We start from the raw sequence: 22,422 nt of genomic DNA, 5'->3' as shown, positions 1-22,422 counted from the left end.
GGGAAAGAGATAGCAATACATTAAGACCTGTCATTTCAGTTTTTAGAGCTCGTTTACAACAGAATTAGACACTTAAAAGCTATTCACTATTCAGTTTACCAATCATTTTGAAAAATTAATTGAATTTCAGACGGTTAGTAATCCAAACTTAAATAAATACTGCTTTTCCTATTGTTAGCATAGTAAGTATTTGGTTTTGAAGGTGATTTCTCCAATAATCCTATGCAACCCCTTAATAAACTCAAGTCATTTAACAAAATTGTTATCACCCTTGCTGGCGACTCCTTTTTACGTACTGTGAAGCTTGGATCTAGAATAAAATATGTGATCGATTGTTGCGTAGAGCTTGTCTATTTTGAAATGACGCGCCCCATTAAATAATTTTGTTGACTTAGATGTGTAAATTGCGGTGGTGGGGCGCGTCATTTCAAAATAAACAAGCTCTACATGATAATGATAATTTCCCAAGCAAATCCAAGCTTGCAAACTTTATAAGGGAAAGCACACATATGATCGTTTTAATCAATCATCAACGTTCTACCTCGTATGGCCACCTACCTCTCTCTTATATGGACCGAATCGTAGGAGAGCGCCCCGGAACTATGCTCTCTCGGAGTGCAACGCCGGAGATGCCTTCTTGACTCCCTATAAATGATTTATCTCTGTCCTTGTCCCTTGCCCCTTTCTCCCATTCTGGGGCAGACAAATACGCAAATCCCCGGGTGCCCCACAGTCCAGATCCCCTCTTAAACACCTACTGGTCCGCCATCATGGTGCCAAACTGTTCCGTCTCTAGTGCCATAGGTGCGAGAAATCCCGTAGCTTTCCGAACCTTTCCCTCAAGGCGACGTTATTCTGGACCTTGTCCATACAAAAAATTACATAAAACAGTCTTGAAGCACTTTATTCTTGTTTCAGTATTCGGCTATTAACTACCTATGAAAAGATTTGAGACTGTGGTTGGGGTTAGTCTGTAATTTCGGTTTGGTGGTTTCGTATCTACGCACATGTATTCTGGATTCAAGCTACGAGTAGAATACATGTATAAACGTACAGTAAAGCACTTAAACGTAAACGGTACATAATAACCGCAGGATAGCGAGGGTCGCGCGCACAGCGTGCAACACGGCTCCGCGGGCGACGCGGCGAGGGATCTGGACTTGGATAGCGCGAGCGGTTTAGATGTGAGTATAGATTTTTTATGGCACGAAGACTGTTTGTCTATGTTAGGCGAGTGCCCGCGTACACCCGTGTACTCATTTGGTGTCGTGTGTCCACTTAATGGGGAGTCTGCCAACACTGTGCTTTCCGATGCATCATTCATCTTAAACTCCAACGTCTATCGGTTTTGCGAACTATGTGACCATTGCCACTGCAGCTTCGCAATCAGTTGAACTATGTCGATTACTCTGGCTCTCCTACAAATGTCCTCAGATTTGAGAACTGAAGCCCTGATTTCTGATTTGATCACGTAGAGAAAATAAAAATCCTCTTTATTCACTAACCCATAGTAATTTCGATACCTTGTTTCTTATCTACATTTTTAAAGGAACCTCTTTGCAAAACAGCTTCCTAGGTCCAAGAGTTTGGGCTAGGTGTTTATGAGTCAATGAGTCAGTCAGAAATTTTCTTTTTATCTATTGATTATATTATCGTTCACCGGTTTTTCCAGAGATTATTCAAATAACATAGTAGGTAAAAATAGGAACAAGTAATATGAATCTTACAAATTCAACGATTGACAATCAAAAAGTGTAAAATAAATAGCCTTCAGGCCCAAAATGTTGGATTCCTAGTACCTAATTTGAATAAATGACTTGACTTTGAATAATTTTTGTATCCCTAGAGCGTCGAAGACGAGGGGCACGGTTCCTCGGGCAGTATGGATGAAAGCGAACGGCCAGGGTCAACCAAGTTCAGCGACTATCCTGATCATTCGTCAAAGGTAAGTTTATCACGACGCCATATAAAGGATGAAACAGAACAGCAGTGAAGGGTGAAACAGTTTGATAAATACTTAAGCATATTTCCCTCGGAACGAAACTTCTTTTAACTTCCTCGTCGTCTCAACTCTTCACAAAAGAACAACAAAGGCTCGTTCTATCTCGCTCATAAATAATTCTAACTAATAATAACTAATAAAGGATGCGCGCTATGATTGCCTGAGATATCGCGGCATTCAAAAATAAGATTTCTGCGCAGGTACATCATATTATTTTGCTGCAATTTACTACCACGACCTTTAAGTCTACAACTAGATTAGGCGATTTTTGTAAGAGAAGATGTTTAGAAGATTTTTTTCCGTTGCATCAGCAAAACTCAACAGACAAGGACACGAACAGTCCAGACTGCAACTCTCTCTTGGAACCGTCGGTTCTGGTCGACTTCACGACACAGGCGCTCGTGCTTACCGTTTTGGCTACTTTGGTCAAATACACCACTGGTAAGAAATACTCCATATTATTATTGAATAATGACAAAAATGCGAGATAAAACTGGGGCTTGATTGCAGAAGGATATATTTATTTTGTAATTTACGATCCCTCAAAGATATTTGAATTAGGTTATGACTCTTCGAAGAGACAATACTTCTTTCTTAACTAAAATACCTATACATAAATGCGAAAAACAACATTTCAAAACTATTGTTATGTGTAAAATTGTATTTATTAATTGTGCATGTCAAATAATGATTCAATCGCCAATAAATCATGAGCTAAAGTAGACGTGTTTCCTTCCTTCTGAAAGCCAATTCAAGTGAACCTTATTACATTCAATAACTACTAAATCTGAGTGATACGATGAGCGTAGGTACTTTAAGATTTTTCATAAACTTATCTACGTGTGTTATGATATCACAGAGCAAACTATAAAATCAAATACAGTTAAAGAAGCAACTAAAACTTTGTTAATTGTAGATGAGGACGAAATAAGGATACTCTATCAGTATTTAGCGGAAGGGTCCGTCGTGTTCCCGAAAGTATTCCCAGTTATGTAAGTAAATAATCCTTTATTTATTTAGTGACCATATATGACAAAAATTCAGGTGTCAGCGAATGCCCTAAATTCAAATTCAAATTCAAAATATTTTTATTCAATTAGACTTTTACAAGTTCTTTTGTATCGTCAAAAGCATCTACCTACAGAAGCAAAGCTTCTATGCATTTTTGTATGAAAATAATTTCGACCGGACTGAACTGAACTAGACCGGACCAGTCCGTTTCGATCCAGTTCTAACCGGTCCGGTGCAGTCCAGTCCGATCCAATCCGGTGTGGTTTGGTCCGGTCGTAAATGCGTATATTTGTGTTACAGTCACAGCCTATTGGATATGAAAATAAATCACGTGTTAATGCACTGCCACGATCAAGTCATACTGAGCGCCGTTCAGAGCATCATCCAGGTAACGACAATGTATTCCAGTATTTTATATATCAACTAGCCGATGCCCGCGACTTCGCCCGCGTGGATTTAGGTTTTTCGAAATCCCGTGAGAACTCTTTGATTTTCCGGGATAAAAACTAGCCTATGTGCTAATCCAAGATATTATCTATCTCTCTTCCAAATTTCAGTCAAATCCGTCAAGTAGTTTTTGCGTGAAGGAGTAACAAACATTCACACACACACACGCACATACACACGAACTTTCGCCTTTACAATATTAGTGTGAAGTGTGATCCTTAAAGCGAAATCAATTATTCTAAATAAGTAATACCCGATTGGACTCACGTGGTTATATGTAAAGTCAACTAGTTTGAACCCGTCCGAGGAGATGGCTACAGATCCCGACTTTTTTCTGCAGATCGCCCTTCGCTGGCACCATCACCGTCGGGTATTAGTTATAATACTAATATTATAAAAAGGTTAAGTTTATGTTTGTTTGTAGGAAATAGAATAGAATAGAGTTCAATAGAATAAAATTCCTGAGTGACATGAGCTATTTTTTTTTAAATTAGAGATCTCTGCGATAATTGTAATTACCGTGCGAAGCCGGAGCGATCGCTAGTTTATTTATAATGGATATCACTCACGGTAGTTAAAACGCTGAAATCAATTCTTTTATTCTCTTGTTTCACAGAATATGATAGCGTCGGAGGACGCAAGTCAGCAACAGCTTCACTACATGCAGAGTTGCGGCTTCGGAGGTCTTTGGCGTTTCGCTGGACCATTCACTAAGGTGATTCTTTTGTATATGCCTTCTCAACCTCCACCTTGCCTCGTGGGCTCGCTTTATTCCTCTTTATTTTATTTTCCAGAACCAATGCACAGCTGAAAGCAGCGAACTGTTCGTGAACTGCTTGGAAGCGATGGTGGAAACGTGCTTACCGGGCGACGACTGCGCGCGGCCGCCACCGCCCGACCCCGACCGTCCCGACAGGCCTGACCTACACGACCTCGACCATCTGTACCCGGGTAACTTATCACAGCTACCTGCTTAAGACGTCCTTTACTTCAAACTCTTGACTTTTTCACGACCGTACTCTTTGAGCTCGCGAGTCAAGGAGTACAAGTATTGTACTCTCTGTTACTGTGCTACGTCTTCAACTTAATGCGTAAGACATTCACAAGCAGCGAACTGTTCGTGAACTGCTTGGAAGCGATGGTGGAAACGTGTTTACCGGGCGACGACTGCGCGCGGCCGCCGCCGCCCGACCCCGACCGTCCCGACAGGCCTGACCTACACGACCTCGACCATCTATACCCGGGTAACTTATCACAGCTACCTGCTTAACACGCCCGCTATAGTATTAAATAGTACAGTCTTGTTAACGCGGTCCGTACTCTTCAAGCTCGCGAGTCAAGGAGTACAAGCATTGTACTCTTCGTTACTGTGTTACGTCTTGAAGTTTGTGGTACGTCTTGAACTTAATGCGTAAGACATTCACAAGTAGCGAACTGTTCGTAAACTGCTTGGAAGCGATGGTAGAAGCGTATTTACCGGACGACGACTGAGCGTGACCCCCACCGCCCGATCTCGATAGCCCTGTACACCTCGACCATCTATACCCGGATAACTTGCCCATTACTAGCGGCAAACTAGAAACCATAATAAGCTCGCAAACCCTACGCTCCGCTTCAGGAAAGTGGGAAAGTCATTTGAGGGAATGAGTGTAATATTTTATGATAAAATTCCACAGTCAATTTAAGACTTGCCTTTACAAAAGTTTAAAAAATCTATTAATATAATAGAATAGAATACATTTTTATTCAAATAAACTTTTACAAGTGCTTTTGAATCGTCAAAATAATTTACCACTGGTTCGGAATGCCGTTCCTACCGGGAACAACCAGCAAGAAACTTGGCTGTTGCTTTTTTCAATTCGATATATAATTTTGCTTTGATTTTGTTTCAGGGGTACATCGCCAACCCACTATATACTGCGCGGATCCATAGCAAAATTCTGAGGTACTTTCAAAATCTTCCTGTTGACAAAAGCCGGTATTACAATATTAGAATTTTATTTTCGAAAATTGATCTCTATTCTTTTGTTATAGGGCCTGAATTTGGCGTGTTGTCAAACTTGGTAGAATGCTCTCCCTAGTCGAAACCCCGTTAACTTAACTTAAACTAATTAGCTATCTAAAGTTAAATTAGTGTAATTTGAGCTTTGTGGGTAGAATAGATTGTGCTATATCAAACACTAGCTTACGCCCGCGACTTCGTCCGCGTGGATTTAGGTTTTTCTAAATCCCGTGGGAACTCTTTGATTTTCCGGGATAAAAAATAGCCTATGTGCTAATCCAGCATATTATCTATCTTCATTCCAAATTTCAGCCAAATCCGTCTAGTAGTTTTTGCGTGAAGGAGTAACAAACACACACAGACACACAAAATTTCACCGTTGTAATATTAGTGTGATGAATAAATGAAAAAATATATAGCACAAAATTTTGAATATATCCTTATTATTCAGTTTCCGTCCTTTCAAAATTTTTAGTTTAGAGAACATTTGAAATATTAAAGAGGTCTCAAAGAGTATTTATAATAATATTTGCCATTATAGGTTTGTTGTTATTTACGTTTATGTATAAAAAGATATAATATCGCACAATCCATTCTATGAAATGTTACAGCCTTAGTATAATCGCACAAACGTAAATTAATCTATATTTCAATAAATTAAATAAATATAATAATGGATCACATGTACACCATTTATTTTACAAAACTTAGTCTTTTTGTTTTAGGTTTCTGCACCTCGAAAGGAAAAGCGAAACCCTTATAGGATCACTTTGCTGGGTGTCTGTCTGTCTATCCTGTCGTGTCTGTCTAGGTAACCTATAGGGTTCTTCCCGTTGACCTAAAATCATGAAATTTGGTAGGTAGCCTAGGTCTTATAGCATGAGTAATGGAAAAAATCCGAAAACTGTGAACTTATGGTTTGCATCACAAAAAAAAATATGTTTCAATTTTCAAAGTAAGATAACTAAACCAAGTGGGGTATCATATGAAAGGGCTTTACTCTTACATCCAAGGCTTAATCTGTAAAAATGTTGACCAAACTTTGATCTGATATAATATTAAATGAACCATGAATTATTAAACTGTCTGTTTCTGAAAAACTATTAATGATCTGATTAGATTTAGATGTGTTTTAATACTTGTTTGTAATCTATTTTGAGATGATTTTTTTAAAAGGACGTAAAATGTGTTGGTAAAGAGCTATGTTTAGGTATAAGTAATAACTAATAACATAGATTGGCAGATCTATTTTGTGATATTTTGGTTCATTTATCAAACATAGTTTTTGACTAAGTATGTGTGATCCATTGTGATGTGATATACAAACTCATATGAATATGCACAATTTTTATGAATTCGATTTTAGGTGTCGTGTAGTAGTGGAATAAAAATTCTATATTTATGTAAAATGATGCCCACAACTTCGTCCGCGCGGATTTTTGTATATTAACTTCCTGTAGGAATTTTCGGGCATAAGGATTTTCCGGGATAGACCTATCTGTTGTATAAATTCTTAAGCATATTACATTTAGAAAAGAAAAGGGGTACTCTCTGTCTGTTCCTTTGGTTGCCTGGAAGAGATCGCTAGGTAGCGATAAGGCCGCCAAATTGTACCTATATTTTGTTGAGCTTTTTATGTGTTTTTCTGTACTAATTTTGTGGTGTACAATAAAAGTATATTCATTCATTCATTCATTCCCTTTCCACGGAATATCCGCTAAACTGATATTGAACTAAGGTAGAGATAGTTAGCAACCCACAGACAGGCATAGGCTATCCCAGAAAATCTAAAGTTCCCAGGGAATTAGAAAACCTAAACCCACTCGGACGAAGTCGTGGGTATCGTCTAGTTTAAATGTAACAAAAGCATTTACATTAGTTAAGTTTTAAAGTCTATAGAATGTATTTAAGAAAGATTTATTTTAGTTAAGTCTTAGCAACTAAATTGATTCAGAATGTATGCATTTCAACCGTGAAAGAATAAACCAAAAAATGTTCGTTTGTTTTGGTCACAGCTTACTATTTTATAAATCCCTGTTTTTTGTATTTTTTATTTAATTACAATATTAGTCGCTTATTTTTTGAGATAGCCCCCATCACAAAAATGATAGGGTAAAGAAAAATCCTGGCACCTTTGTCATAATATCCCCCCCATCCAATATTTGGTTTGGGCTCAACTTTTTATACCAAATACCAACATTTCAGATTTGTAACTCTACGAGCCAGGGACCTGTGACAAATGAACAGACAGACAGACACAAGTTAGTTATACATTTGGTTTGAAATTATTGGACATGAATAGTGCCTATTTTATAATACAATTAATGGTACAAATTAATTTTTAATCATATATTTATTAATGATTTTGTAAGTACATATTATATTAACCTGTTATATAATAATGCTTAGGGGCTGATTTTCAATCGTCACATAACTTTTACCTGAGGAATAATTCCATGAGGAATCGTTTTGACAGATTTCCTATTGAAAAAATGTGAAAACCTCAAATGTATTCCTCAGATGAAAGTTATTTGACGGTTGAAAAATCGGCCCTTTATCTATTTTATAGGAAGCATACATACATACATTATCATCTATGTGTTAATATTAAGGCGGAAACATAACACGTAACACTTAATGCATTAACAAAGATGCAAACACATTGTATTGTAGTGTTGGGTCAAGACAGAAGACAAGTCAGTCATGCAGTCTTAAGTCTGAACAAAGTCAAAGTATGTCTACTGTTAAAACTAGTGTCTTTAGTTTATTTATATAAGGCCTAATTTACGAGATTCACGTGTACGTCTACTTATAGTTTTGGTTTTTATGGCCTGTTTTGAAAATACATACATCTAAAGATAGAAAAGAAAGAGATAGACAGGCCAGTTAATAAAACACGGAGTCAGTTTTAAATAATCGATTCATAAATGCGAAACATGTAGTAGGTATGTAATGAGGACTCTTGGGAGACTTTGTCTATCTTTTTGCTTAGTTTGTGAGTTAAATTATGTATGTATTGGTTCCCACCGCTACTGCCTCAAACGATACGTAAATATTTATGCAACTAATATTGTATTGCTTTAAGCAATTTTTAGGTTACTTTTATTATAAAAATATTAAAAATCACATTTTCAAGTTAAAAATAAACCTCAGATATCATAGATATTCAAAATTTAAATCGAGTGTCTATGGTTGTTCTATATTTGCTATTAATTTATCTATTAAGTTATATTACTTAGGTACAAATATTTATATAGGTTATTGGTTGATTAAATCACAATCAATATTATATATTTTGTAAGAAAAATGATGGTGTATAATTATTACGAATGCTAATTTTATTTTTATAAATAATTATTTTTGTGTTTGTTTCGTGTTTTATGTATGTGAAGGTCAGTAAATAGATTTTGTAAATAATAAATCTTTTAATCAATTAAAATGTGTTTATTTTCTTTCCTGGAGTTCTAGAACTGTGCTGTGATTCTCAACTATAGTTTTAAGTTTCATAATATTTCGACGTTTTCTCTGGCGCAATGGTAAGAGCTGTGGTCGTATTAGTGGAAGGTCACGGGTTCGATTCCCGACAGGAGTTTGGAATTGTTAATTTCTAAATTTCTGGTCTGGTCTGGTGAGTTCCGCCGTGGCTAGTTACCACCCTACCGGCAAAGCCTTGCCGCCAAGCGATTAAGCGTTCTGGTACAATGTCACGTAGGGGTATGGGTTTAATAAAAGCTGCTATACCCCTTCCAGGTTAGCCCGCTTCCATCTTCTAAGATGAGCCATCATCACCCAGGAAGCGGGTGATTATTCAGTCATCTGCATCATCACTTACCACCACGTGAGATTGCAGTCAAGGGCTAACTTGTATTCGAATAAAAAAAATTGCTCTCGAACTGCGAAAGTTTCATCTATCCAGTAAAAGCGTATTAGGGGACAAATAAACAGAACTTACATTTTAAAGTATTTTTCTGTAGGTTTGCACCATACACATTGTCTATATATTATATATCTGCATAGGGCACTCCTAAGAGCGGTTACGCACTCATCCTATCCGAATCCGTGAAAATACGGATATAAAAGCTTGACCGAATTCGGTTTATTGCTTACGCACTAATCCGATTACTGATCCAAATTCAGGCTATTCAGTGGACATATCTTTGACATACTCGTATCTACGTGATGTCCGATTTGAATCCGAACCACATCTGCGATATTCTCACGGATGACGGAAGTCGGATCTGGTGCGTCCCAACCACACAAATAGTTCTATGATTAATTCAGAACGTATTTTAACGGACTCTGGTCGGATGAGTGCGTACCGCCTTAACCTACTTGAAGCAAATAAAGTACCTGCTTAACACTATCGACTTCGACTAACAAATTAGATCGAGAGGGCGGATCCGACTTCTGTAAATGATTCTAGGTACTGAAATAGGATTGGGTTTTATAATAAACGACAGAGTCAAAGAAATTCATTTATTTAACAAAGTGTAACCAATATGATGTCCCGGTGTAATATTTCTACAAAAACTAATAATGGTCTATATTAAAAATAAATACACACCTAGATATTTTCTTAAAGTATTTTTAAGAAATTGCCATGACAAGTATAATACAAAACATTAACGTGAGATAAGTACCTAAACAGGTACGTAATTAAATAAAATTGACTTTCTATCGTATCTAGATATATTATTGATACAAAAAACTTTATTATTTGTCCAATATCATAATTATTTAGGAAATTCAATTCATTTATTACAATGTCATACAAAATTTAACATTATTCATCCTACGGTTTCGATTATAGATTAAGGCAATTTTAGACTTGAGATTATTAAAATTGTATTGTTTTTTAATCTATTCAATTCTAAGTACAATAATTTTAATCATGTGATCAAAAGTGTTTATTTACCTTTGTAAATAAACCAAGACATTACCTAAATATTGTAAATTAACAGCGAGTCTTACAACATACTTTTACTTTGCTCAGACTTAAGTGTCAGTTAAAACGAGACGGTTTTATGTTAGCAGCATAGCGCTGTCTCGTTTTAACAGTGTCTTAAGTCTAAGCAAATTCAAAGTGCGCTGTATAGGTCTCAACCTTAGACAAGGTGCCTCCAATCAGTCCGCCTAAATTAAAATAAATAAAAACTTAAATGATAAAACATAAAGCAAGTATATTATGTTATATCTTTCATACAATTAATATTATAACATTTAAGTATGTTTAAATAACTTGAGCACGTAAATAATTTTATGTTATGTTCAAAATATTATAGAGATATAATTCAGTATTTTATTATATTATTATAAATACATAACAATTGTACTAGAAATAATTTTAAACTACCTAAGTAATAAAAATATCATGCGCCTCATAAAATCATCATAATTAATATAGATACGTAATCTGCTTAATAGTACCTACTGACAGATAGACGGAAGGATTCTGTCCGACGGACGCGACGGACGAATTCGCTGAGCAACTCTGGTTTCTACGCACAATAGAACAAGCTTCATTTTGCTACGATTTAGATATTTTTTCTAAATATACAAATAGGTAACGTTATTAATAAAACATTTTTAAATTGGCACAAAACGTAACTGAATATAATTCCTAGTTCCATTTAAGACGAGGCGCTTTTGGCCGGTTTAGTGAAGCGCACGCTATTGAAGTAAAAATCTGAAGTTTAAGAAAAAGAGAAGACGTTCCCAAAAATAATGGAGTTCTTTAGATGAACACTAAACTATAAAAATTAATGATCGTTATTTACATAAAAGTTGGTAGGAACATATTTCATAATTCATTATTCAATAATTTGATTTTGCAACTACATACAATAATATTATGTGTCAAGAGGAAAAAGTATTATAAAATTAATTTAAACATAAAATTGTGAGCAATGTACATACCTAATTATAATATAAACTAATTATTCAAATTATTTGGCAAATTTATTAAAATATGTTTTTGTTGAAAAGCATTTTATTATGGAATGCCCAAGTTAAAAATGAAGATATTTGTATAAGTCTGCGTATATAGCGTACTTTGACTTTGCTCAGATTTAACAGGGCTCTCTCCGTCACTTACTCCATACAATCGTAGTTCCAATTTCATTTGAATATTAAGCAGCCAAAGTCCATGAAATTTTGCAGACATATTCTAAAAAATAATATCTGTGCCTGTGGTGTTTTAGATTTTTCTAAAAATATGTAGTTTCAAAATTACAAGAGCTCAAGATTGATGATGAATGATGAGATGAATTTTTAAGACCGCGTAACTTTGAAACCGAATATTTTAACAGAAATTTGGAAAACCACAGGCATAGATATAAGTTTCTAGAACATATCTGCAAAATTTCATGGACTTTGGTTGCTTAATATTCAAATGAAATTGGGACTACGATTGTATTGAGTAAGTGACGGAGAGAGCCCTGTTAAGTCTGAGCACAGTCAAAGCGCGATCTATAAAATATGTCAATCTTAGTCTGTTTAATGAAAGCTGAGGAAAATAGAACATGGCAATAAACCGTGAAAGAAAAACCAAAAAAATGTTCATTTTGGTCACAGCTTACAAACTTTTTTATTAATCGTTGTTTTCAGTATTTGTTGTTTAAATACAATATGTGTTGCATAATGAGACGAAATTTCATAAACATAACGTGTTTAGTTTTTAAATTATATTTAATTTTTAAACAGTTATATTGATAGAATAAGTTTAACATGATATAAGCACAAATACTGTGTAATTTTATTGAATAAAAAATATAATATTAAAAATATAAATCTAGTATCAAACCAGGCGATAATACAAAAACAAGTATAATTTCCCACAGTATTGCCATATTTTAAAAACGTTAAATAATAATACTCAGCTTTCAATATACACACTCTAGTATAGAACTAATATATAACAAATGCGACCCGTTTTTATTCGTAACTAATGCAAGCATCAGGCAGTCAATAAATATCGTGTCATATGAGATCATATCGTAATAATAATCTCAATATGCATCAATAATTCGTTTCGTCACATTGGAACACTAGTTCGAAACATAGGTACTAACTTCTCTTCGTTTCTCATGGATCTTAGTATATTTTTGGAATCCCTTTCGTCGGGAACTTGCCCTTGAAGCCCTTTCGTTTGATGACTCACACAAAAATCCATATAAAAAAAATATGACTTCATAATAAATAATAAAGCCCCCTTGGGTACACCATTATTATATTAATCATAAAACGCTGTTTCCGCTATTGTAGAAATATATCGCGATAAATATTGACGGTCTGTATCTTGCATACTTAACACTACAAAGTCCATATATAAATGAATACAGTAGATATAGCCCGCTACTAAACTCTACATCTAACCAGACCCCGCTATCGCCCAAACAATTTCTGACTAATGGTACCTGGAAATAAAATAATCATTTTTTAAAGCAGTGTTTAAAAACACTTTAACGCACATTATGCACTATGATTCTTTGCAATTGTATATTGTCTAGTTGATACTACTAAGTAAATGGATGAAAGATTTGTTTGTAATTGATAAACTCTAACTATTGAAGCAATTTTAATAATTCTTTCACAATTAGGAAGCTACTTAATCCAGAATCAATATAGGCTAAGAATTACACTGTATTGGGGTCGAAGTCGTGGGCAAAAGCTATATTATTATAGACACTAGCCCAAATTCGTCCAAATTGACTAAGCAGATGAGCCATAAGACAGAATGACACACTTTCGCATTTATAATATTAAGGGCCATTTTTGCAATCGACAAATAACTTTTACTGAGGAATAAATTTGAGGTTTTGCCAGTTTTTGTTTAGGAAATCTGTCAAAACGTCAAATTTATTCCTAAAAATAAAAGTTATTTGACGATCGAAAATCGATCATAACTATGGATTGCGATTAAATCATTGATTTCGAAACTAGTCAACTAGTAGCAAGTAGTAGTAGTGATGACACATACCTGTACAGTCCATCATCTACAGCTACGTGCTATCCGTCTTAGATTCGTCGGTTTTTGGCGAGCTCTGAAAGAGAACTATTATTTATAAGTTATAATAAATAAAAAATAAAATAAAAAAGCCTTACATTTATCCTTAATAAATTACTAAACAAAGAATTGGTTGACAAAAAAATAATTTTTATTTTTATTTTAAGGACCTCTCATCGAGTAAAGGCCTCCTCCAGGTTTTTGCCAGGTCTTTCTTTATAAGTTATATCTTCAGTTAAAAAAACTAGATGTCATACCAAGACGCCGCCCTTTACTCACTGGTGGTAAGTAAGGATGATGACTTCTAGCCAAATCAGCGGATTCTTATCAAACGTCAAAATACTCGCACATAACATGATCATGACATAATCACAAACAAGTGTAAATTAAAAATTTATAACACCCCCGACACGTGAAGGTTACAGTAACTAGAAAAGAGCTGATAACTTTCAAACGGCTGAACCGATTTTCTTGGATCATAGTGTTCTTAGGAACACTCTCGATCAAGCCACCTTTCAAACAAAAAAAACTAAATTAAAATCGGTTCATTCGTTTAGGCGCTACGTTGCCACAGACAGATACACAGATACACACGTCAAACTTATAACATCCCTCTTTTTGGGTTGGGGGTTAAAAAAAAAACAAACAAAACATCATACCAATTGTGGTCTTCTACTGGAACAGTAAAGTAGGAGTTCTAGGTTTCGATTGACCCTAAAGGTTACTGGTTTGGTCTGGTAAAACGGCTGTGGCAACAGGGTCTTCGCCCCATTGACAAAAATATACTTCATAAATCCAAAAAGTGTAATAAACTTTTGAAATGATGCCAATGTAGATACTAAGTTACCTGGTCTGCGGCTAAGGCCGCGTGTCCATTGTGTAACGGTTCTCGCAACGTGTCGTCTTCTTCGTCCGATGGCACGTCGTAGAACTCTTCGCTGTCCATCTCGATATCTGTGCCTACAAACAAACAAAAACCAGTCAAGAGTGAGTCGGACTCGCACACGAAGGGTTCTGTACCATCGTACAAAATACTTTAACATTTTTAATTTTTTATCTGCAATACTGCAAGTTAATGACAACAGCGCCATCTATATGTGATTTCGTAAATTAATTTTTCTGTGAACACATTTTGATTTTAAAAAATCTGATGTAACCACAAATTCACAGTTTTCGGACAGACAGACAGACAGAAAGTGATGAAGTGATCCTATAAGGGTTTCTTATCTCTCTGGAGATACAAAACGTGTTGAGTTAAAAGAGGACTTCAGTCCAGTCCAGTTGTGCCTGAAGCTGGCGAAGCTTCAGGCACAAAATATAAATGGAATGGATCTTACCAACTAATGACTGGCAGTCGGTGAAGTACTCAGAGTCTGTGACGTCACCAGCCGGAGCAGCCGCGGCGGGGAGTTCGCGTCGCACGCGCGGCTTCTGTCGCGCTCGACGCATGTTTCTATTGACAAAGAATACACTACAAGTTAAGAAGCAAGCACTTAGCAAACAACGAGAGTGCCATTTGGGATCCCCAACCTCACTTCATGAAGCTCGGCAGCCTGGGTGGTCTACTCAGCCTCTGGAGCAAGCTTGGTTGGCTGGTGTGAAGACTTTGGCAGGGAGGGGTAACGCACGCACAACAGACGGAAACTGTTAAGCGCGGAAATCAGCCCAGAGAGAAGAAAGAAGGAAGCTTACTGTGTTGTAGTGTACATTGATACGCCAGTATGTGTTTGGTGTTCAAACACTATAAATGATTTCTATATATGCAAACTTTTTCTCAGTAAACTATTGTGCATTACACTGTAGACTGTAGAGAGAGACGTTTACATGCTAATTTAATAAAATTGATGCTTTGATTTGTTCAGACTTTGTGTCAGTGTAAAATGAGTCAACCCTTTGTAGACCATTTTTTACACAATTCCTCAAAAAAAGGAGTGCACCAGAAAATAAATTTAAAAATATAATCAATAAATAAATTTAAAAATAATTGTCTACTGATCTAGTTGCAAGTCATAACAACAAATACGCTGAATCTTTCACAGATTGAACTTTCACAGTAGAAAGCATATTTGTAATTGCAATTTGCAAGCAAACTATACATATGCCGGCGAATATTAAGTTATGCACATCACTTTTTATGAATGAATGCCATATTGTAACCATGTTAGAGCTGGTAAAATAAAGTGAGCTTACGTTTCTTTCTGCAATTCTCTCAGGGCTTCCAGCTCTGATCGCATGGTTGCTACTTGTCTATCCAGTCTTGCGACTTCACTCACTGAAATAAAATATTTATTATCATCATCATCATGATCAACCCATTGCTGATTCAAGCCAGTGATATTTAATCGCTTAAAACAAACATAACTCCCAAAAGTTACAAGTACCCAGGATCAAACCCTCTACCTTCCAAATAGAAAGTGAACACCTTAACCATTAGGCTATCACAGCTATTTAAAAACTAATGAGTTTTACAACTTACTTATTTGAAAGCAAAATTGTTATATCTATACTAATAGTAAGTCGAAGAAAAGGAATGATTTGCTTTTGTTTGTAATCAATAAACTCTGAAACTACTGCACCGATTTTAATAATTCTTACACCATTAGAAAACTACTTTATCTAGAAGTAACACAATTTATATATTACACATAGTTATAATATATTATATTCCCCTGAATGAAGCCGGGCGGATCAGCTAGTGGTTATATAAAGAGCAAGATCCCTCTTACCCAACATAGCTCTCCGTTTTTCAGCGTACACCTGCTCGTAGATAAACACTCCAGCGGCACCCACGAGGCCTACAATAGCAGCTCCAACCATCAAGCGTGGTGAGAAATAACTGTTTACGTTCATTTTATAAACACAGAGGGTCTCGTCAAAATGACGCTAATTTCAATCAAATATGACGGACACTTGAAACGTACGAAACCACGAAACTGTATTCGTTAATTGTTAGCAACCGGTGACCCCGCCGTACAAACGAAGGAAGCACAACTATCGACCCACTATCGACCAAATCTCTGTAATTACACGTCACGCACACAAACTCAAGATAAATTCTACGAAACTGGCCACTTAACACCTTCCGATACGCATTTGACACAACGTAGTGATTATATTTTTTTGTTTGACACTTCAATGAAATAATTTAATTTTAAATCGTATCGTAATCGTGCTTTGCAAATTACACAACTTCAAATTGAAGTCTAGGGTTGTCAGAAAATAAATGGGGTAATTTTGCCTAAAAATGAGCAATTTTTTTTTTCATTATATTTAGACAAATTTATATTTTATTTTTGATGACAATCATAATATAACTAAGCGAAAAAGGCTGTTTTGTTAATTAAAAGATTTTAAATTGATATTGAAATTTAACTAAAACAAAACTTATTACTAAATTGTAGTACATTTAATATACCAGTCTCCGTCATAATAGCTGCATGCCAAATTTATCATGAAGTACCTAGGTACCTACGTAATTGGTGTACGTACGTTGGACAGATAAAAACATACGTTTTTATCTGTCCAACGTACTTACCATGTTGTCTTCTATGTTTTTTGTAAATGTATATGTTTGTGTGTGCAATAAAGAAATAAATAAATAGGTAATCAAAATCTTACTACATTAATAATATTATTTAGTTATAGTTAGTCCATGATAGGTTGTTTTGGTAGGCACCCACCAAAACAACCTTAGCGACGAACGGAGGACTCGTCACGCGTGATGTGGTCAAAGATGGGACGCTATACGGATAGCTAGAATATTTATCTTTATTTAGGTATTTTTAAGGTCATAAATGTCAGAAAACACAAGACAAATAAAATATGAACCCATTTTGAATAAATAACTTTGAATTTGGCTTAGAGAAAAAAAAAACCGCTACCCAAGAGCCGCTTTGTGTAATTTGGTAAGAGATCTACGATATAGGGATGTAAACTTGCCCGGTGTATAACACCAAAAGTAGTGAATAGTCTACTAACCCTGCGAAATACGCTAAATAAAATCGCTAACTGGTACATACTTGGATTATTATTAAATATTTTTAGTGAATATATTGCGTTTTTATATTTGACTTTTTAACTTTTTTATTTTTAACTGTCAGGATACGATTATATAGTAAACATGGTGATGGGCACCCTGTTAAGCAGAGATTTTCAATAAGGCCAGAGGCCCTATACTGTAATTAATCAAAATTATGTAAAAACAGAGTAGGTAAATTTTAATACGTTGCAATCGATAAATTATTATTTTCTAGCATCGAACATCCATCGATTTGTAACTATCATAATAAAGACTAATCTAATGAGATCTCATTTTTTAATAATCATCGTGAAAGGGAAAAATAGGGAAAAATAGGAAAATAGGCAAATTTTCATATGTGAATGGTATCATTCCATAACGCACACATACTCATCAACTGACAGTTCCCCTGCTTCATTTGACTTTTCGGAGCATACCATCCTGAGTATTTATTCATCCAAGATTGTTAGTAGAACTATAATAAATTATAGTGAAAATATATGGAACTTTCTACAATGAAACTTTTGTGACCACTATTGTGGTGTTTCGCGTTTCAGCAGGTCGATCGCGTAAAACATATATCAATCATTAAAGAACAGCATCAATGTCAAAACATGGTTTTGGCTCCACGTATCATTGAGACTGTCCGTAAAGGACCGTCGAGGACTAAAAAATTTCTGACATTGATGCAGTACACTATCGATAAAAATTTTGTATGAACACGACTGAAAATTGGTTCCACGTAAGACTTTTGAAGTAAGATATCCGTAAAGGACTGCGACAAATGTTACGTCAAACTAGGCTTTCATTGATACAAGGCATGAGGTGTTATTTACGGTGACATATGTGGTATCCAAAGTCGTTTTACTACTCATATTTTTGTTAAAATATTTTAAAAAGCTTTTTTAAAATAATTTATCAAATTAACAAAGCAATTAGGATTATTATATGAAGTAAGATAATGTTAAAATCATTGAAGAATAATTTTTAGATTTAAAGTTACCTTTTGACACTTTCGTATGTTTGCACTTTGCCGCCAAAGGTTTGGTGTATTCAAGTTCAACTGCGAATTTTGTAGTAAAAACTTGGTAAAAACACCAAACTATTGTAGTTTTTGGATTAATTAGCCGCATAGGGTATATGTATTACATAAGATTTGTGTACCTACCTACTCAATAATAATTTTTCAACTGCGAATTTTGTAGTAAAAACTTGGTAAAAACACCAAACTATTGTAGTTTTTGGATTAATTAGCCGCATAGGGTATATGTATTACATAAGATTTGTGTACCTACCTACTCAATAATAATTTGCGCCTGGGTAAATTCTGTTTATGATAATGGTGATAAGCATGTGGGAACATAGTACATATCTACTATTTTAGGTAGTTTAGTTTTCATAACTAAGTATTGTGTGTTTATGTGTAAGAAGTACCTACATACATAAATATTGCCTATACCAATTATTTGCAATTATGGCATCAAGGGCAATTATGTAAGCTGAACTCAAGAGAAAAAAGCGTGCCCTTATACAGATCAGAAGATAAAATAGAGAAAACTTGTATAGAGGATGCCTGCGACTTCGTCCGCGTGGATTTGGGTATTTAAATATCCCGTAGGAACTGTACCGGGATAAAAAGTTGCCTGTGCGGACAGTCTGACCCTTTCGCATTTATAATATTATAGTATGTAAGTATGGATTATTTACTCTGTATTACACTCTACTTTTATGTACTCTGTATTTATTAAAGTTTTTTTAGATCCTAGCAGAAAAAAGGAAAACAAAACACCAGTCAAAAACTAAAATATTATTTATTTATTTGAAATATATTATGTACATAGCATTAATGTAATTCAATTCAGTTAATAAAGGCTTATCTTAATATCTTGTTATTAATGGAATTTAAAAATGTTAGTTGTTAGGTGAACAATGGCTATGAAAAGGTTACAAATATATTTGGATAAGTTTATTACTTCTTAAAGGCTGACGGTGCTGTGTGCTGGTTAGTGTGCTAACTTCTGGTATCTCAGTATCAACATGATAGACAGACTGAGAAACTTCTAATGCTAGTGAAATATGTAGCGGGTTATGTGTAGCTTCTATTTGTGAAGGCTCCTCTGTTTGTTGTATAGTTGTCACTAAGCTGCTCATCAATAATGATTTCTCGTATTGGTGATGTACATGTAGATGTACTTGGTTGAGTAGGCAGGTCAGGAATCTACAAATAAAATAAAAGTATTTCATACATAAATTCATAATACCTACTATTAAATATTTCTTTGAAAATTTAATATGCCTTTGTGTAACAGTAACCACTTAAAATTTACAGCTCTTGCAGTATAATTATAAAACTTACAGTGGAATTTTAAAATAACTGTGATATACAGACTCAGACTGAACAAAAGTAAGTGTAATTGCCATAATAGCTATGATTCATTTATTGGAATCTGGATTTTGGGTTCTCCCTCTACTGCCACGTTCCCAATTATACTTATATTGTTCTTCGATAGGGGGTCAAAGAAGTGTTGAAATTTGGTCCACCTCCAGTGCCAGTGGCTGCTCGTCGCAAGTCTCCAGCCTTGCCTTTTGTGGGGCTCTTAAGCAGTATCCAATACTTCAAAAAGTAATAAACATACTTATTTTCTTAATGGTTATAATACAATATATGACAATAGAATAGAACCTACTGCTATTATTTACAGTCTTATAGTGGCAGTTTATACTATAAATTATTATCATAATTGCAGCATATGTTCTTTGAATCAAAATTAGACGGTCAACATGCAGCTGAAACTAAAAAATCTGCCACAAAGCGCAATAGAGCTTGTGGCCGATATGTTTTGAATACTTACTCGCTTCCACTCCACGAAGGTTTAATACACCCTGCCCCCACAGAATTGAGCTTTCTGGAAAGCTCTTCCCATTTTTAAGAGCTACCTGGCGGCCGAGAGGTCCTCCACCGAGGCCATCGAGTGCAATATTTGAGTTGCTTTCAGCAACTTCTAAGAGAATCTCAAGCTGCCTCACAGAGGCGGCCCTGTAGGGTGCCAGTTTCCTTTTTAGTTTCGACTTTTAAATTACTTTATTAGGTTTCGACACAAAGTCAACTCAACGTAAAAGTGTAAATAAACAATACTCTATGAACCTAGAAGAACCACAAATTCACATATTCCGCGGCACGGGGCACAGACTCGTAATACTTTATTTCATTAGCTACAACGCAGTCAAGTTTGGAAGACTACTATGGCCGTATAGATTGCTAGATTACCATAGATATTCAAATTAGTCGGATTATAAGTATGACCCACCACTAAAGTATCGATAGTCACGTGATTGCGACCTATTGCTACTTGATTGCGACCGATTGCTACAATCCTGAAAAAGCTTACGCGGTACCGGTTATAAGGACTGTAACGATAACGATCCTTAAGGATATTTTTGGATGTGAGATTGAGACAATTTTTACGCGATCGAAATAGAAATCAAGAGCTACGGCGTTCCCGTGATCCGGATACGCCCACGGGTTTTTCAGATGCCTTTAAATAATTATAATGCTTAACAATTGTTGAAAAACGATACTATTTCACAAAATATTTGATTTCGATTTTGGTAGTTTGGTACATAATTTTATATTTTTCTTTATAATTTGGAAATTATGCTCTTGTCATGTGTCAATGTCAAACAAAATATCACAGACTACCTACCAAAAAAATTAAGAAAATGAATGTATGTCCATGATGTATGTACTTTTCTTTTTTTTTTAATCTGGCTTTACTCTGATTAGCCAATGTCAAGTTTGTAGTTATTTTCAAGTCAGTGAATCTATGTACAAGTATGGACTCGGTCTGCGCCAGCGCCCACCGACAAACACGCGGCGCCCCTTTAGAGCGCTTTTTTAATAAAGTCTTCTATGGTCCTCTGCTATTATACTTGCTGTGGACTATTTAGAATAATTAATTATTATTATTCAGAAAACGTTTTGTTTCTGTTTCTAAAGTACAAATCTTTGATTATCTTACATATCAAAGGCGCAAATATCCTAAAGTGAACGAAGTGGATCTATGGTGGACTTGAATATGGTCAATAATAATTTTGTTCGCTGCCGGTATAAAAACCGGAACACAAAAAAAAACCGGTAGAGCGTTTGTTGTCCTGCCTGTCTGCTGTCGAACAAGCACTGCCTGGGACTTGGTCTGTGTTGCTGTTGGCTGGCGGGCGTGCTTTGTCTTTTTGGAGTGTTTTTTTTTTTGTTAAAACTGACTGGAAAGCACTCTAAGGGGGTGCCGTGCGTATGTCGGCGAGCGCCGGCACAGACGGGGTCCACACTTGTATAGTTTAACTAACTTGTTACAATTAACTACAAACTATTAATCTCATACTTATTTATTCAGAAAGTAATAATACAGATTTTCACAAATGTTAAAAATACTTAAATATAAAAATTATAAAACAAAAATATCATCCAAATCACTGTAACGAGGCAGGGTGCCCAGAACGCTGGCTGCGTTACCTCGCTGAATGGCCAGACTAATATGCTGACCAAAGTAACAGCCAGATTTCCGGTCACCCGTGGACTCCACAAGACGGGATGACAGGTCCTTAAAAAAGGATCTGGCATCCTCGCCCCACGAACCCATGGTCTCCACTCCAAAAGGCACAAATATGAAATTATTTTCTATATTTTCATATTTGCGCCTCTTGGCCCTTTCTGCCTTAGTGGCTGCCGTTCCGGCCGCCACGGAGGTCACCTGTATGTGAGACAGCGCCAGTGTATCAACACACGTGGCATCCCATACAAGCGACCTTCCTTGCTTCCACGGACAAACTACAAACTTGACATTGGCTAATCTTTGTAAAGCCAGACGAGAGAGAAAAAAAAAATCACTGCCTGTCCTGTTGGCTGTCCATGTCCTGTCACTTGTCAGTTGGTGGTCAGT

General features: G+C 35.6%; 2 protein-coding genes across 2 annotated transcripts in view; one reads left to right on the top strand and one right to left on the bottom strand.

The window, feature by feature from the left end:
• The window catches only part of LOC123870931 (neurofibromin), a 49,850-nt gene extending 44,104 nt beyond the window's left edge, over positions 1-5,746 (top strand). The window contains exons 60-68 of the mRNA XM_045914429.1: positions 1,095-1,184; positions 1,847-1,945; positions 2,314-2,443; positions 2,919-2,994; positions 3,314-3,401; positions 4,077-4,175; positions 4,255-4,292; positions 4,586-4,704; positions 5,353-5,746. Of these exons, the coding sequence (XP_045770385.1) occupies positions 1,095-1,184; positions 1,847-1,945; positions 2,314-2,443; positions 2,919-2,994; positions 3,314-3,401; positions 4,077-4,175; positions 4,255-4,292; positions 4,586-4,704; positions 5,353-5,393 (780 nt within the window). The 3' untranslated portion in view covers positions 5,394-5,746. The remainder of the gene's footprint in view (positions 1-1,094; positions 1,185-1,846; positions 1,946-2,313; positions 2,444-2,918; positions 2,995-3,313; positions 3,402-4,076; positions 4,176-4,254; positions 4,293-4,585; positions 4,705-5,352) is intronic.
• A 6,044-nt stretch (positions 5,747-11,790) lies between these two features.
• On the bottom strand, positions 11,791-18,042 carry LOC123870947. Its single transcript, XM_045914464.1, has 7 exons — positions 17,948-18,042; positions 16,194-16,412; positions 15,658-15,739; positions 14,805-14,920; positions 14,315-14,427; positions 13,441-13,504; positions 11,791-12,877 (listed from the first exon to the last, which is right to left on the bottom strand). The coding sequence occupies exons 2-6, from the start codon at positions 16,315-16,317 to the stop codon at positions 13,463-13,465; spliced, it is 477 nt and encodes a 158-aa protein (XP_045770420.1). The 5' UTR covers positions 16,318-16,412; positions 17,948-18,042; the 3' UTR covers positions 11,791-12,877; positions 13,441-13,462.
• Between the last annotated feature and the right edge of the window lie 4,380 nt (positions 18,043-22,422).

The sequence above is a fragment of the Maniola jurtina genome, chromosome 13 (assembly GCF_905333055.1).
Source record: "Maniola jurtina chromosome 13, ilManJurt1.1, whole genome shotgun sequence".
Lineage (NCBI taxonomy): Eukaryota > Metazoa > Arthropoda > Insecta > Lepidoptera > Nymphalidae > Maniola > Maniola jurtina.
The sequence above is the reverse complement of the archived record's forward strand: the minus strand, read 5'-3'. Positions and strand labels throughout refer to the sequence as shown.

Coding starts and splice junctions, on each gene's coding strand:
- LOC123870947 (XM_045914464.1), bottom strand. CDS start 16,317: ATGAACGTAAACAGTTATTTCTCACCACGCTTGATGGTTGGAGCTGCT. Junction 14,921..15,657: donor AGAGAATTGCAGAAAGAAAC/GTAAGCTCACTT, acceptor CTTTGTCAATAG/AAACATGCGTCGAGCGCGAC. Junction 14,428..14,804: donor CGACTGCCAGTCATTAGTTG/GTAAGATCCATT, acceptor GTTTGTTTGTAG/GCACAGATATCGAGATGGAC.